At 44.1% G+C, this 12,766-nt stretch overlaps 1 protein-coding gene across 2 annotated transcripts in view; it reads left to right on the top strand.

Moving 5' to 3' along the window:
• Window positions 1-12,766, top strand: part of LOC147603734 (alanine aminotransferase 2-like) — a 42,642-nt gene that overhangs the window by 14,469 nt on the left and 15,407 nt on the right. For both annotated transcript variants that reach the window (XM_086795810.1, XM_086795811.1), the window contains 4 exons: window positions 10,569-10,673; window positions 10,756-10,866; window positions 12,192-12,329; window positions 12,408-12,482. In XM_086795810.1, coding sequence (XP_086651936.1) covers window positions 10,569-10,673; window positions 10,756-10,866; window positions 12,192-12,329; window positions 12,408-12,482 — 429 coding nt within the window. The remainder of the gene's footprint in view (window positions 1-10,568; window positions 10,674-10,755; window positions 10,867-12,191; window positions 12,330-12,407; window positions 12,483-12,766) is intronic.

Consider the following 12,766-nt stretch of genomic DNA (forward strand, 5'->3'; position numbering starts at 1 on the left):
GCAGTCGCGAGCATATAATAACATGCCGACATCAGTAAGAGGAACCAACCAGCTGTAGGGTATGCATATATAAGCGGTCCTCAATCCCTTGCATAAATCATCTCATTCTTTCACAGATTCAGTAGTAAACAAGTACAGAAGTATGTGTTCTTGAGTCTTAGGGCTTGTGCATACATCATCTCCGCCAAGCATATAATTGTGCTACAGTCCAAGGCAGTCCGTAACTCTCTTCAGCATTCAGCCTTTGCTCACCAGATCTGGGTGTGCATAAGGCTATCTGAAGTGGCTTCATAGTTGTCTTCAATCCGTTTGATGGTTCAGCCGACAATTGGTCTACATCGTCCTAGTGTTTGGCAATCCTCAGTCAACCGTCTTCGATAAGTTTTCTGCATTGTAAAGAAGTTATATTAAGCAATAAGGCAAATACTCCTACTTGAGGGAGCAGGCCCTTAAGTGGGTAGATTGGTTTGAGACCCAATCTGGTGTCGTCTCTACATTCTCTCTCTTTAGCTCTCTCTCCTGTGAATAAAGGTTGAAGTGGATTGCTTTGTGCTCACTAATATAAAGGTATAAAGTTCTAGTTGTGCGTTACACAATGGTGCCGATTGCATGTTACATTGGTATCAGAGCTTTTGGTTGTGCCCAGCTTGACCACCTATAGTGAGAGCATTTTGTGAATGGTAAAACTGAGATTAGGAAAAACCACCCAGCCATTCACCATGTCAGGAGAAGAAGAAAGAAGCTTCAAAGAAGGCATCACCGGAGAAGGAAGTGTCCATGAAGACACCACTGCAAAAGAAAGTGTCCACGGAGACAGAACAAAAGAAGAAACGCTTCCACAAAGCACTAACATTTTCCTTCAAGAGCTGATGGAACAAAACATGCTACTAAAGTTACAACTCTAGTAGGCAAAAGAAGCAGAAAAGCCTAAAGAGTAGGGTGTTGGGATCAAGGTCTTGTCTGTATGTGTGTGAACACTTCTTATGAGTGTTAGTATGATGTGTGTTTGAATAGCCTCCGAAGGCTAGATATTATGTGTGTCTATGTAGTAAGGAGTGATGTTAGCACATGTGGCATGTGTCATTGTTTTAGTGTGTGTGTTTGAGTCAGAAGATAAAGATCTAAGCCTATAAAAGCATTGTACTTGGTGAAGGATTTACAACATCAATCAATCATTGAGTCGTGCAAATCACTCTCTCTCTCTCTAGGTCGAGTTCGGCCTCTAGTAGATGTTAATACAGCTTTCTTTTCTCTCTCTCTCTCTCTCTCTCTCTCTCTCCTCCCAAAGAAACACCATGGACATTTTCCACCCACCATAGCTTATCTTTGTTGTAAACCTTAACCCTAAAATGCAACAATTAGTATCAAAGTAAAGTTAGGGTTTTTTCTGTTGTTTCTGTCTCTTGCCATCTACTGTTCAACACCACCATTGTCGCCTAGCTGCCGCCTACTAGAGTTGACACCTCTGCCAGTGTTGCCTACACATTGCCTACCTGCTCTTTGACGCCGTCAGCCACCTGTGCGTCACTAGCTATTGCTAGCCATGTGTCACATTGTTGCTATTGCAATTGCTATTAGTTCATCTGCGTCGCCGTGAGTAGTTTCCACTTTGATCGGCTACCTTACTTATAGTCGCCGTCCCCCATGTTCATAGATAAATTCAATGGGCAAGGTTTTCGCACCTAGAACATGAAAATCAAGTTTCATTTGATGAGAGAGAACTTATGGTGTTTAGTGAAAAACACTAATTGTAAAACCTCTTCTTCTGCTAATGAAGGAGAAGTAAGAACAAGCCAGGATCTTTCTAGAGAAGAAAGAGTATATGCCATTATTGCTCTTGTCCTGAGTGATGACTATCTAAATCATATTTCTGATCTTGAATCACCTGCTGAAGCTTGGGCTAAAGTTGATGTACTCTCTGGAGCTAGTGCTAAAAATTCTAAACTTTCTTTGAAGATTATTGTTTTTGAGTTACAATTAAAAACAAGAGAATCTCTTGCTGCACATGTCAACAAGATGAGGGGTCTTATGACTCAAATAGCTATAGTAGAATCTCCAATGACTGAGGATGATGCAATGGTAGTGCTTCTCAAAAGCATGCTTGAAGAGTATGACAACTTGGTCACAACCTTGAAGAATGTACCGGATCCAACCTTGGAAGGAATCATCTTGCCTTGGTGGAAGAAGAAAGAAAGAAAAGCAAATGTCAAGTGAAGGTTGCACTGAACAAAGCTTTGTTGCAAAGTTTAAGGATCTTTCAAGACAAGCCAAAGATAACCATTATAGATTGTGTGGTAGAAGTAATCATTTGGAAATTTAGCCTTAAACCATGTGGCATGTATTATTTGTGGGAAGAACAATCATCTTGAAAAAAATTGTTATTCCAAGAACATTGCAAATGTTGGTGAAGAAAAGGAGCTTTCCAAGAAGGAAGCCAACTTTTGTGAGGATGATTGGGCTTAGTCCAAGTTGGATGTTGTTTTATTTTGGGTGTATGAACTAATCCTTTGTTTTTCTCTATCCTTGGGAACCCATATTTGGCACGAGAAACTAGAGCCAATGTGCCTAGATTTATCCTTGGCACAGTATGAGGCAATCCCTTGTTTTTGTTGGGATCAAGGTCTTGTTTATATATGTGTGTGAACACTTCCTTATGAGTGTTAGTATGTATGTGTGTATGAACATCTTAAGGCTAGATATTATGTGTGTGTGTGTAGTAAGCAGTGATGTTAGCACATGTGGCATGTGTCACTGTTTTAGTATGTGTGTGTTCGAGTTATAAGATAAGGCTCTAAGCCTACAAAAGCATTGTACTCGGTGAAGGATTTACAACATCAATCAATCAATCATTGAGTTGTGTAAACCACTCTCTTTAGAGCTTCATTTTGTTGGGATGACAGAGGATACTCCACACAGGTACACTGATTTGTCTCATAGGCCGAGTTCGGTCTTTTGGAAGACGGTAATAAAATCTTTCTTTCTTTCTCTCTCTCTCTCTCTCTCTCTCTTTACACACCATGGGCATTTTCCACCCATCATAGCTTATTTGTGTTGTAAACCCTAACCCTAAAATGCGACATAGGGTCCCCAAAATTTTGAACACACGTTTCTTCTCATGGAGCAGCAAAGACGATGAGAACTTGTTGTGGAACGAAAGACACAGGAAGCCAAACACAAGGATGCTAAAGATCGACACCAGGTAGAACGCATGGCGTTGGGAGTGAGTATCAACATAAGCTCAATCGGGAAGCCATGCAACTCTAGCATTAGTAGTTACTGGCAACATTACATGCCAGTTTGGTGGCAACACTTCCCAAGTTGGCACCAAGTCCTAGTTTCTCCACCACCGTCATTCGAGCTCAACCAAACTTTAGTAAGTATGATGGGAAGTGTGATCATTCTGTAGTCACTAAATTTGTACATCAATTTGTTGCGTATTTTCCATTGGCTAAAGTTACAGATTCTCAGACAAAGTCCATTGGCGGTTCCACACCTCATTGGGGAAGCCATTACTCGATGACAACATTGGTCAAGTCTTCATGCAGATCCAACCACGGGTAGGACTCATTACGTATGGGATACTTTTGTGTCTGACCTCAAAACTAGGTTTCTTCCACCCCAGTATATGACCAATTTGGAGGATAAGTTTTACAAACTCTCCTAGAATGGGTCTCCCATACTGACCTATTCCAACAAGGTTATAACCATGGCACAACGGTTGGGGAAGTCAGAAGAAGAGAAGCTGAAATAGTTTCTTAGGGGGTTGGATATGAACATCTGGTTTCTTGTATAGAATTTTGAGCCTGAGCTATATGATTGGGCTCTGACTTTGGCTTAGAATTAGGAGATGATGTTGAACATAGGCAAGGCCAAGAAGGTCGAGTGAAGCCCCAAACCCAGTAGTAGCAACAATCGTCATCCTAGCCAGGTAAGGGAACACAGAACAATAAAGATAATAAGGACAACAAGTCAGAGCAACTCAAGCGGCAAGAGAAAACACAGATGCCAAGCCTAAAAAGATGCGTGAGGAGAAGGCCAAGGAGGGAATTATTGGAGGTTATTCCAGCCAAACGTGAAAAAGTGGTACTAGGCAGAGAACCGATGTTTCTTCTGCCATCAAGTAGGCCATGGTAAGAAGGATTGCACGAAGTGGCAGGTGGAGAAAGCCACCAAAGCGTCATCCTCTATAGTGGCCACCATCGAAGTTACCCCTACCACCCCACCCTCAATTGCGAATGCTATTGAGCTATTGCCCTCTTTGAATCTAGTACCTCGAGTGGTATTTGATGATAAGTAGGAGGGTGAACGAAAGCTCTAATCCGTGCCTATGGCATAACGAAGGGGCATCATGTCATTGTCCTTTTCGACATGGGTAGCTCTAAGGATGCCATCTCTCCGCAGTTGGCTACTAAGATGGGCTGTACCTTGGTGTCATGCCATCTAGTTGTGTATGGGTTCACATGTGGTCCGCACACACACTACTCATTAAGCTCAACAATTTGAGTTTCATGTTTAAAAGGCTACATTTCGGCGAGATTTCATTGTTTCACCACTCTTGGGGTGTGACATGATTCTTGGGTATCCAATGGTTTTCAGAATATGTGCCCTTTCTTGATTGGCTGCAAGACACCTTCACCATTGATGACGGTTTACTTGAGCCTGTCATAATTCGCGGGGATAGGAGCATTCCTGGAATCCCACTAATTTCACTTGTCCAGGCCCAGGGAGCAATTGAAAAAGGAGTTGAGTGTGCGTTGATCTATGTTCGCGCCCAACAGTTTGCTGTTCAATCAGCAACACCCTTAGAGGAAAAGTTGGTAGGTCTCCTTCTATGGTTCCAAGACATCATGTTGAGGGTGGGACGACCTCCCGAGTCCCACCCAAGCTCCCACCCATTAATGGGAATAGGATCTTCCTTTGATGCAGGCTATCCTAAGTGACACTCATTCATCCATTATTGGTAGGAATCCATAGGAGGCAGCATTTGGTTGCCATTTCTCATCTCTTCTTATAATGAGGATGGTGTCGCCACCATTGGAGGCCAACAAGACCACAAACATTTTCAGGATTATTGAGTCCATGAAGCAGCGCCTAGCCAAAGCATAGGAAGCATACACGAGGCAAGCCAACATGTCTAGATGAGATGTCAACTACAAGGATTGGGTATTTCTCTGAAGCATGAAGCAACGGTTAAAGCAAGTGGGCAAGCGTTGTCCCAAGATCTCTTTTCGAAGCTTTGGTCCGTTTTCTATTATAAAGATTCTCAATGATGTCTCTCCATGAAGCTCAATGCATGATGTCTTCCACGTCTCATGGTTAAAGCCTTATCTTGGACCATCCTTGCAAGAGGTTCTGGATGAGGAGGAGCTTGAAGTGGTTGATGAAGTAGAAGTTATTGAGCCTAAGCTCTACAAGTGGAAGCATGGTTTCAGTTGAAGACTCCGAGAATTCTACACCAAGTTCAAAGACCAGAGACCCAGACACTTATAAAGCCGTTTTGCTTGATGAGGAATTCTTCCAAGAGTACCCACAGATATTGGCAGACTCCTTGGAGGCCATGCAACTACCGCCAAGCTAAGCAAGAGGGAACGTCACATGCACCCATGCACTGAGGTGCCATGTGACACACTGGCTCATCATCAGCGCCATACTTGTAGAGTGGTATCTTTTTTAGGGTTATTTGTCGTACGTCGTGACCCCATTGTGAGCCCTAGTCCTGGGACGAGAGAGAGAGAGAGAGAGAGAGAGAGAGAGAGAGAGAGATTTTATTAACGTCTTCCAAAAGACCGAACTCGGCCTATGAGACAAATCAGTGTACTTGTGTGGGGTATCCTCTGTCATCCCAACAAAATGAAAAAGTACTGAACTAAAAAGCTGAATCTAGGTGTGCAATAAGTACAATGAGTGGGGGAGGTGATGGAGCTCTACTACTAGGAGAATGCAAAGCTATATGCATGGAGTATACAATCATGATATGCAACCTAGCTAGCTCCATCCTGTACCATACTGGGGGTATAGAATGGTATACATCAATGAAGGGGGTGTCCACAGCTGGGTGTGCTCTGAAGCGAGCCAGTTGCTCCGCACCCTCTCTATGAAACTGACCTCTGATCTCTGTCATCTCTCTCTGGTATAGGGAAAGCCAGGTGTCCTCTGTCTCTTGCGGGCTCTGAGTGTCTCTGCTCTCTGGAGAGTAATTCCCTGCTCTGTAGGGGCTGGGAGTGGGGTGGATCTCTGAAAAAATGTAGTAATCTGTGTCTGTCGTCCCCCCTTTGGAGCTGTCTGAGCCTGTAATGATGTCTCTCTGTGACGCTGTATGTCTAGAATGAATCTCCCCAGTATGCGCTGGTCTGTTGCCTCAAAGATCTGGCGTAGGGAATGTGGCTCTCTGAATAAAATGGGATATCTCTCTCTTTGATGGCTGTATATGCTCTCTCTGCATACATAATGCTCCTCACTCTCCATCTCCTCTCTGCACAATCTGCATACCCTCTCCTCTTGGGGGATCCGTGCTGCTCTGCCAGTCTCGATCTCCAATCGATGTGATGAGACTCTAAGCTGACCAATAGCTACTCGGGAGCCGTGTGGTAACAAGCCCTCCATGTATCTAGGCCTCTCTATAAATCCATCATCAGTGATACTCATGAAGTGATCTCTGTAGTGTAGCATCTTCGGTGGAAGAGGCTGTGTAGGTGATATCCATGTCTCTCGTGTATAGAGCTGCCATAGGTCCTGTCTCAATACTCTGTTCCTCTCACTATGAGAGAGACGGATATGTGGTGCATCCCTGTCATATTGGAATGGTGGTAGATGATCCATGTCTAGGCCATGCTGTGAGAACCAATGTGTGACCTGTGCATACCATGATCCTTTGTCTCCTGCCTCAGCCAGCTGTCTAGATGCCTCAAAAGCTCTGTATGACAATCTGTCCTGTGGCATCTTTGTGAATCTGTCTAGTAGGCATATAGTCTGGAATATGGCCTCTACCATCATAGGAGGCGTAGCAAACTCTGCTCGGATAATGTCATGAGGTACTGACGGTTTGCTGCGTATCATGCGTGCCATCATGAGGGCCTGTGGTCTCTCTATCTGTGTCCACCAATGGGTAGCAAGTCCTGGCGCCCATACCGTTGCTCCATACATCAGTGCCGGTGTGACTAATGTGTCAAATAGCCACCCCTTCATCCGGGGCTCCTGAAAATGCGCCTGGTGGCACTGTCTCTCTAGCATAGCCAATGCTGCTTATCCCCGTGTCAATCTGGCTCTGGCTGCTGAACACATGGTGAAGCGCGTGGCTGCTGCAGAGAGAGAGAGAAATGAAATGATATATTAATGTCTCTAAGAGGCCATGATGGCGTATGAGACCAAAACTAAGAGTACATTTGAAGTTGGTGTCTCATCAAAGAGAACAACCAAATGAAACTGAAAAGTACAATAAATTGACTATCTTACAGTTATAAGAACTGTAAGTAAGACTCCTAGATGATCCATGTATGCTGATTAGTTGAAGAGCTGCCCTCTCCTCATATCAAATATCTCCGCCATGGGGCTACCTAGAATGGAGAGGTCGTAGAAGTGAGGTAGGTGCCTCCGATGCTAGCAATAATGGCTCTGATCTGGCGATGGTGAGGATGCCGTGGTCAGGATCATGGTGGGCGTGGCCAATGAGCACGACACAAGACGATTGCTCTATCAATGGTGACTCCCTGGGAGTGTGGCTGGTGTCTTGATGGCTTGATGGAGGAGGTATCAGGAGGTGTGTGGGCTGGGCTGCGGGGGTGCTGAAGAAATCTGTCAAGATCATGTCTAGGTACATCATGGCTTGGTCTCCTGTCTGCCAAGAGGGTCTCTCTGTGTCTCCTCAGCTCAAGTAGGAACAATCCCAGGCATCTCTAATCCTCAAACTCCATGACCCTTCGTAACGGCCCAAAACCCTCTCGAAAGAGGCAGTGATATCTCCCTCGGATCTCGTAATAGACTGTACATCGGCAAATGTAGTGCTCCTCTAACTCTACCTCCTGGTAGCATAGTTGACAAATGTGGTCATGCGAGATGTGATGCACATATCACCCTGTCTCAATCCGTAGCTGGTGTGATGAGGTCCTGATGTGTCCAATGGCACAACGTACCCCATGTGATAGGTGTACATCCATGTACATCGGGCGGGCGATAAAACCATCTGGTGGGGTGTGCAGAAAATGGCTCTTGTAATGAGCCATTTTAGTGGCTAAGGGCTCAAGGGGACTAGTCCATGTCCTCTCTGTGTCCACTCTGATGATATCCATCCTGATCACGCGATTTTGCTCTGAGCAGGTGAGATCCAAAAATGCACAATCCAGACTGTACTGAAAGGGTGGTAGTGCCTCTATCAACAAACCATGTAGGTCAAACCATGATCTCATTTGAGCATACCAGCAATGAGTATCTCCATCCTCTGCCAACTGTATGGATGAGGTCAATGCCAATCGGGAGTACCTCTGTTGAGGGAGCTCCCATAGCCACTGTAAAAAGGTAACTGCCTGGAATAGGGCCTCGATCACTACTGGTGCGGCACCTAGCTCAGCCGGAACAATCTCATGTGGTACCGATGATTTGCTCCGAATCATGCGGGCAATCATCATAATCAATGGTCTCTCCATTTGCCTCCATCCCTCATCCGTCCCTCTTTGAGATCTGGGATGTATGCTGGGCCCCTAGATTGGAGCTTCGTACAGGAGGGTCGGTGTGACAAGTGTATCAAATAGCCACAATTTGGTGCGCGGCTCCTGAAACTGTATGTGTGCACATTGCCTCTCATGTGCCCCCAAGGTTGCATGCCCTTGAGCTAATCTAGTTGCTATTGCCTCCTTCAGGGAGAAACGCGGTCCTGTGAAAGTAACTCCCAAGTAGACATATGGCCTGACGTACTCAACCGGCTCCCCTCGGAAAGTGAACTGAGGGTCTGATCTCGTCACCCATGCCTGTGTGGTGTTAAACACCATAACCTTGGTTTTCCCAAGGTTCACTGTCAGATCTCTATCCGCACAGAATGCCTGTAATGCATCTAGATGTCTTTGTAATCCCTCCGGAGAGTTTGAGATTAGAACAATATCATCAGCATATAACAAGATGGGTATCAACACCCCTGCAAGGCATGCCCCTGCGCGCGCGCGCGAGAGAGAGAGAGAGAGAGAGAGAGAGAGAGAGAGAGAGAGAGAGAGAGAGAGAGAGAGAGAGAGAGTTTGTCTAAGGTCTACTAGAGAGAGAAATGAAATGATATATTAACGTCTTCAGAAGGCCAAAATGACCTATGAGACCAAAAAGGTTACAACAATTGGTGGATCTGATACAATGTCTGTGTAAGGAAAGCTAAAAACAACTAAACAACTAACTGAAACTGAAACAACTATGAGGAAAAGTACGGTACTAGGAGCTCCTAATGGATAACATCTGGGAGGAAAACTCCAGCAACAAAGGTAAGCATCATACACATCACTATCCAAAGATGTCTCTCATCGGTCGATGGCGGATATCCTCAATGTCCTCCATGGTGAGTACTCTGACTGGACGTCTCCCATGCCATGCTAGTATGGTCCTGATCCTCTGTTGTAGTCTCCGCCGGTGTCGAGATGGGCCTCCCATCTTGGGGCGCCTGGACCGCCCCAGCTCTATAGCCCGATCAATCAGTGTACCTCTGGTGCGGCTGTACTCTGGGGCTAGCTGCAATGCCTGCTGGCCTGACCACATACACGTAAGTTACGAGGAGTGGGGAAGTTTTTAAGTTTATATTCAAAGTGGGCCAACTAGCTAGCTAACAAATGTTAGTTGTGTTAACTTGTGTCAACTTGTGTTAATCTATCTTTTGCATTAATTGCATTCGCACATAGCCTTTTTTGTTAGGACTCACAACATGGGCTGAACCTTAACCCTAATTAGTAGCCGCATGGCACATGCATTGAATGCTCTTCAACCGCACTTGTATTTGTTACCTAGGTCTAAAACTAGGCTCGTTCATGTTGTATCTGTTTCTTGAACATTGCAAGTTCTTCTCTCAGGCTTTTCTGGCAGCTGCAGTGTGCTTTACTTAAATCTTCCGTTCTTCTTCTTAAGCTTGTGCTCCATCCATTTGGTCCTCTCTTCTTCTCAATGCTTCTTTGTCAAATGCAACTAGGCGATGTGGTGTCCCATTATTGCGGCTTCTTCATCTGTTGTATCATGTGCATAACCATCTGCCTTCTTGTAGCCATGCCCTGCTTTGATATCCTCCATAAGTAGACCTACTTGTGTTAGTGTTTATTAATTGCATTCACTCTTGCCGCTTGGGTAGGCAACCTACTTTTTCTGGTTCCAGGGGGGCTCACAATATTGGCTTATTCCTTTGCTAAACCCTAACCCTTGAAGCCCTAACATGACACATGCTTTTGAATGTTGAGGCTGAAGCATGAAACACTACATGAGAACTTTTCTCATGTCTTGTTCAATCAAGATAATGTTGATGTTTTTGTGACTTAGAATTTTAAGGTTGTTCTTGTTACTGTACTGGAGTACAAAGATGGTCTACACTGACTTTATTTTTAAAATTTTGGCAGGGTGTGAAAGCACTAAGGGCTGCCATCGCAGAAGGGATTGAGAAGCGCGATGGATATCCTGCAGATGCAGAAGACATCTTTCTTACAGATGGAGCTAGTCCTGGGGTTTGTTTGGCACGCATAGTCTACTTTCTTTTCATTTCAGTTTTTGCACGGCCTTTTCAAATTTGGAAAGTTCATTTTGCAGGTCCACATGATGATGCAACTTACAATAACATGTGATAGGGATGGCATTATGTGTCCTATCCCACAGTATCCCTTATATTCAGCATCGATTGCTCTTCACGGCGGGACCCTGGTAAAGATAGAGTTGTTCTTTGCTTTTTCTTTCTGATTTACAAATTAACTAGCACCATAGTTGCAAACATTCTCGTTTGCAAGGGTATGCAAACGTTTGCAAAGAATGCAGCAAACTCGCGATTGCAGAGGCTTGCATTCTTCGCTTCTTCCCAACATTTAAAAACGGGCGTCTAACCAAAATTTGGATTCTTGTAAGGACAACGTGTAAAAAATTGAGATTTTAAGGTGTTGTATCGACCCTCATTTTTATTTTCAGTTTGTAAGTTGTAACTTTAAATCTTAGTTTGTGTTCTCTTTTCTTCTCCCATAATTAGTAATTTGGGCATAAGTTTCATGATTTTATCCATACATAATAAGGTCTTGAATGCAACCTTGCCAAGGCTTGCAGCATTCTTTAGCATACGTAGCATACTCGTATGCGAATGTGCGAATGCAAAGAATGCTTGCAACTATGACTAGCACACATGCATGCGTGCACACAGACAGGCATACATACATACGGGTTTGACTCCTTCCTTCAAAATTTACAAATTAAGGAGCACTTCACCTGTTATATAGGATATAGAAGTAACAAGTCACTACAAGATTCTTACGTTAAAATGAGCTAGACAGAGGTTGGGCATCTGGTGGATGGTTGTAAGCAATGAGGTGCTGTTTGGATACTGGGGGGAATACATGACTGTAGACAGTGAAAGGTTTCAGGAAAGGCCTATATAAAGACTTTTTCAAAGAAAGCCAAGAGGAACAGTCTTCAAAGTTTTAAAGGAGAGAAAAAAGAGCTGGTGATTAATTAAAGGGTCAATGGATTCCATGAAGTTCTTAATAGGAAAGGGCAACTTGAAGGTGCAAGAGAGTACCTCAAAAGTTCCATCAAAGAACCTCCGACAGGTGTGGAAGCAAGAAGAGTTCCACTGTGAGACAAATAGATCACCACCTGAGGTAATTGGAGGCACACCCGTGGGACCCACAGGCATGTAAGAACTTTTCAAGGAGAGGCTTTTTCATGTGGGTAGCACACACACTATGTTGTGTAGTTGCTTCATTTTTCCTGGTGGAAGCCTATGCTGGGCTTTTGCATGAGTGGTAAAATGCTCAATGGGAGAATGCATACATTCCCTCAATGGGCTGCAGCTTCTTCCTTGAAACAAAGATATAGTTGCTGATTTAAAGTGATTATGTACATGTCTTGATGCTTTTGCTTTATTATGTAAGTATTTCTTTCTCCCGACTGCTGAGAGGATTGTTCTTTTAATTATTATGTCCGAAGCTTGATTTTGTTATCTCTTGTTTATGAGAAGTTAAACCCTTTTTTTCTGGCAACAGGTGCCATATTATTTAAATGAAAGCACAGGTTGGGGTCTTGAGGTTTCTGAATTGAAGTTGCGGCTTGAAGCTGCTATTGTGGCAGGCATCAATGTTAGAGCACTAGTTGTCATCAATCCCGGAAACCCCACAGGCCAGGTATGGTGGCTGTGCACGTAGTAGGGGGTCATGTCAGAAGAGTTGAGAAAGGGTGATTTGAAGAATGCTACTGTGCAGGTGCTATCAGAAGAGAACCAGAAGAAAATTGTGCAGTTTTGTAAAGACGAGCACTTGCTTCTACTTGCTGATGAAGTGAGTTTTTTGATGCCTTTCTGTTCGAAAGAAAACGAATTTTATGTTTCTTAGGTAAACAAGTAGCCTGCCATGGACAGTCACAACGGACTAGGTGAGGACCATAGATAATCAAGGAGAGAGAGCCCTTCCTTCATGGTGGCTCTTCTTGAAGGAGATGATCATCATCATTTAGGAATGGGGAAGGCTTGGGGGTCTACTACAACATTTGTAAGACAGCATGTGGGTTCAACATACGGGGTTTTGTAAATGTATATTTAAGTGAAATTTATAGAAATATCTAT

The sequence above is a fragment of the Cibotium barometz genome, chromosome 63 (genome assembly GCF_041138505.1).
Source record: "Cibotium barometz isolate CiBa-2024 chromosome 63, ASM4113850v1, whole genome shotgun sequence".
NCBI lineage: Eukaryota > Viridiplantae > Streptophyta > Polypodiopsida > Cyatheales > Cibotiaceae > Cibotium > Cibotium barometz.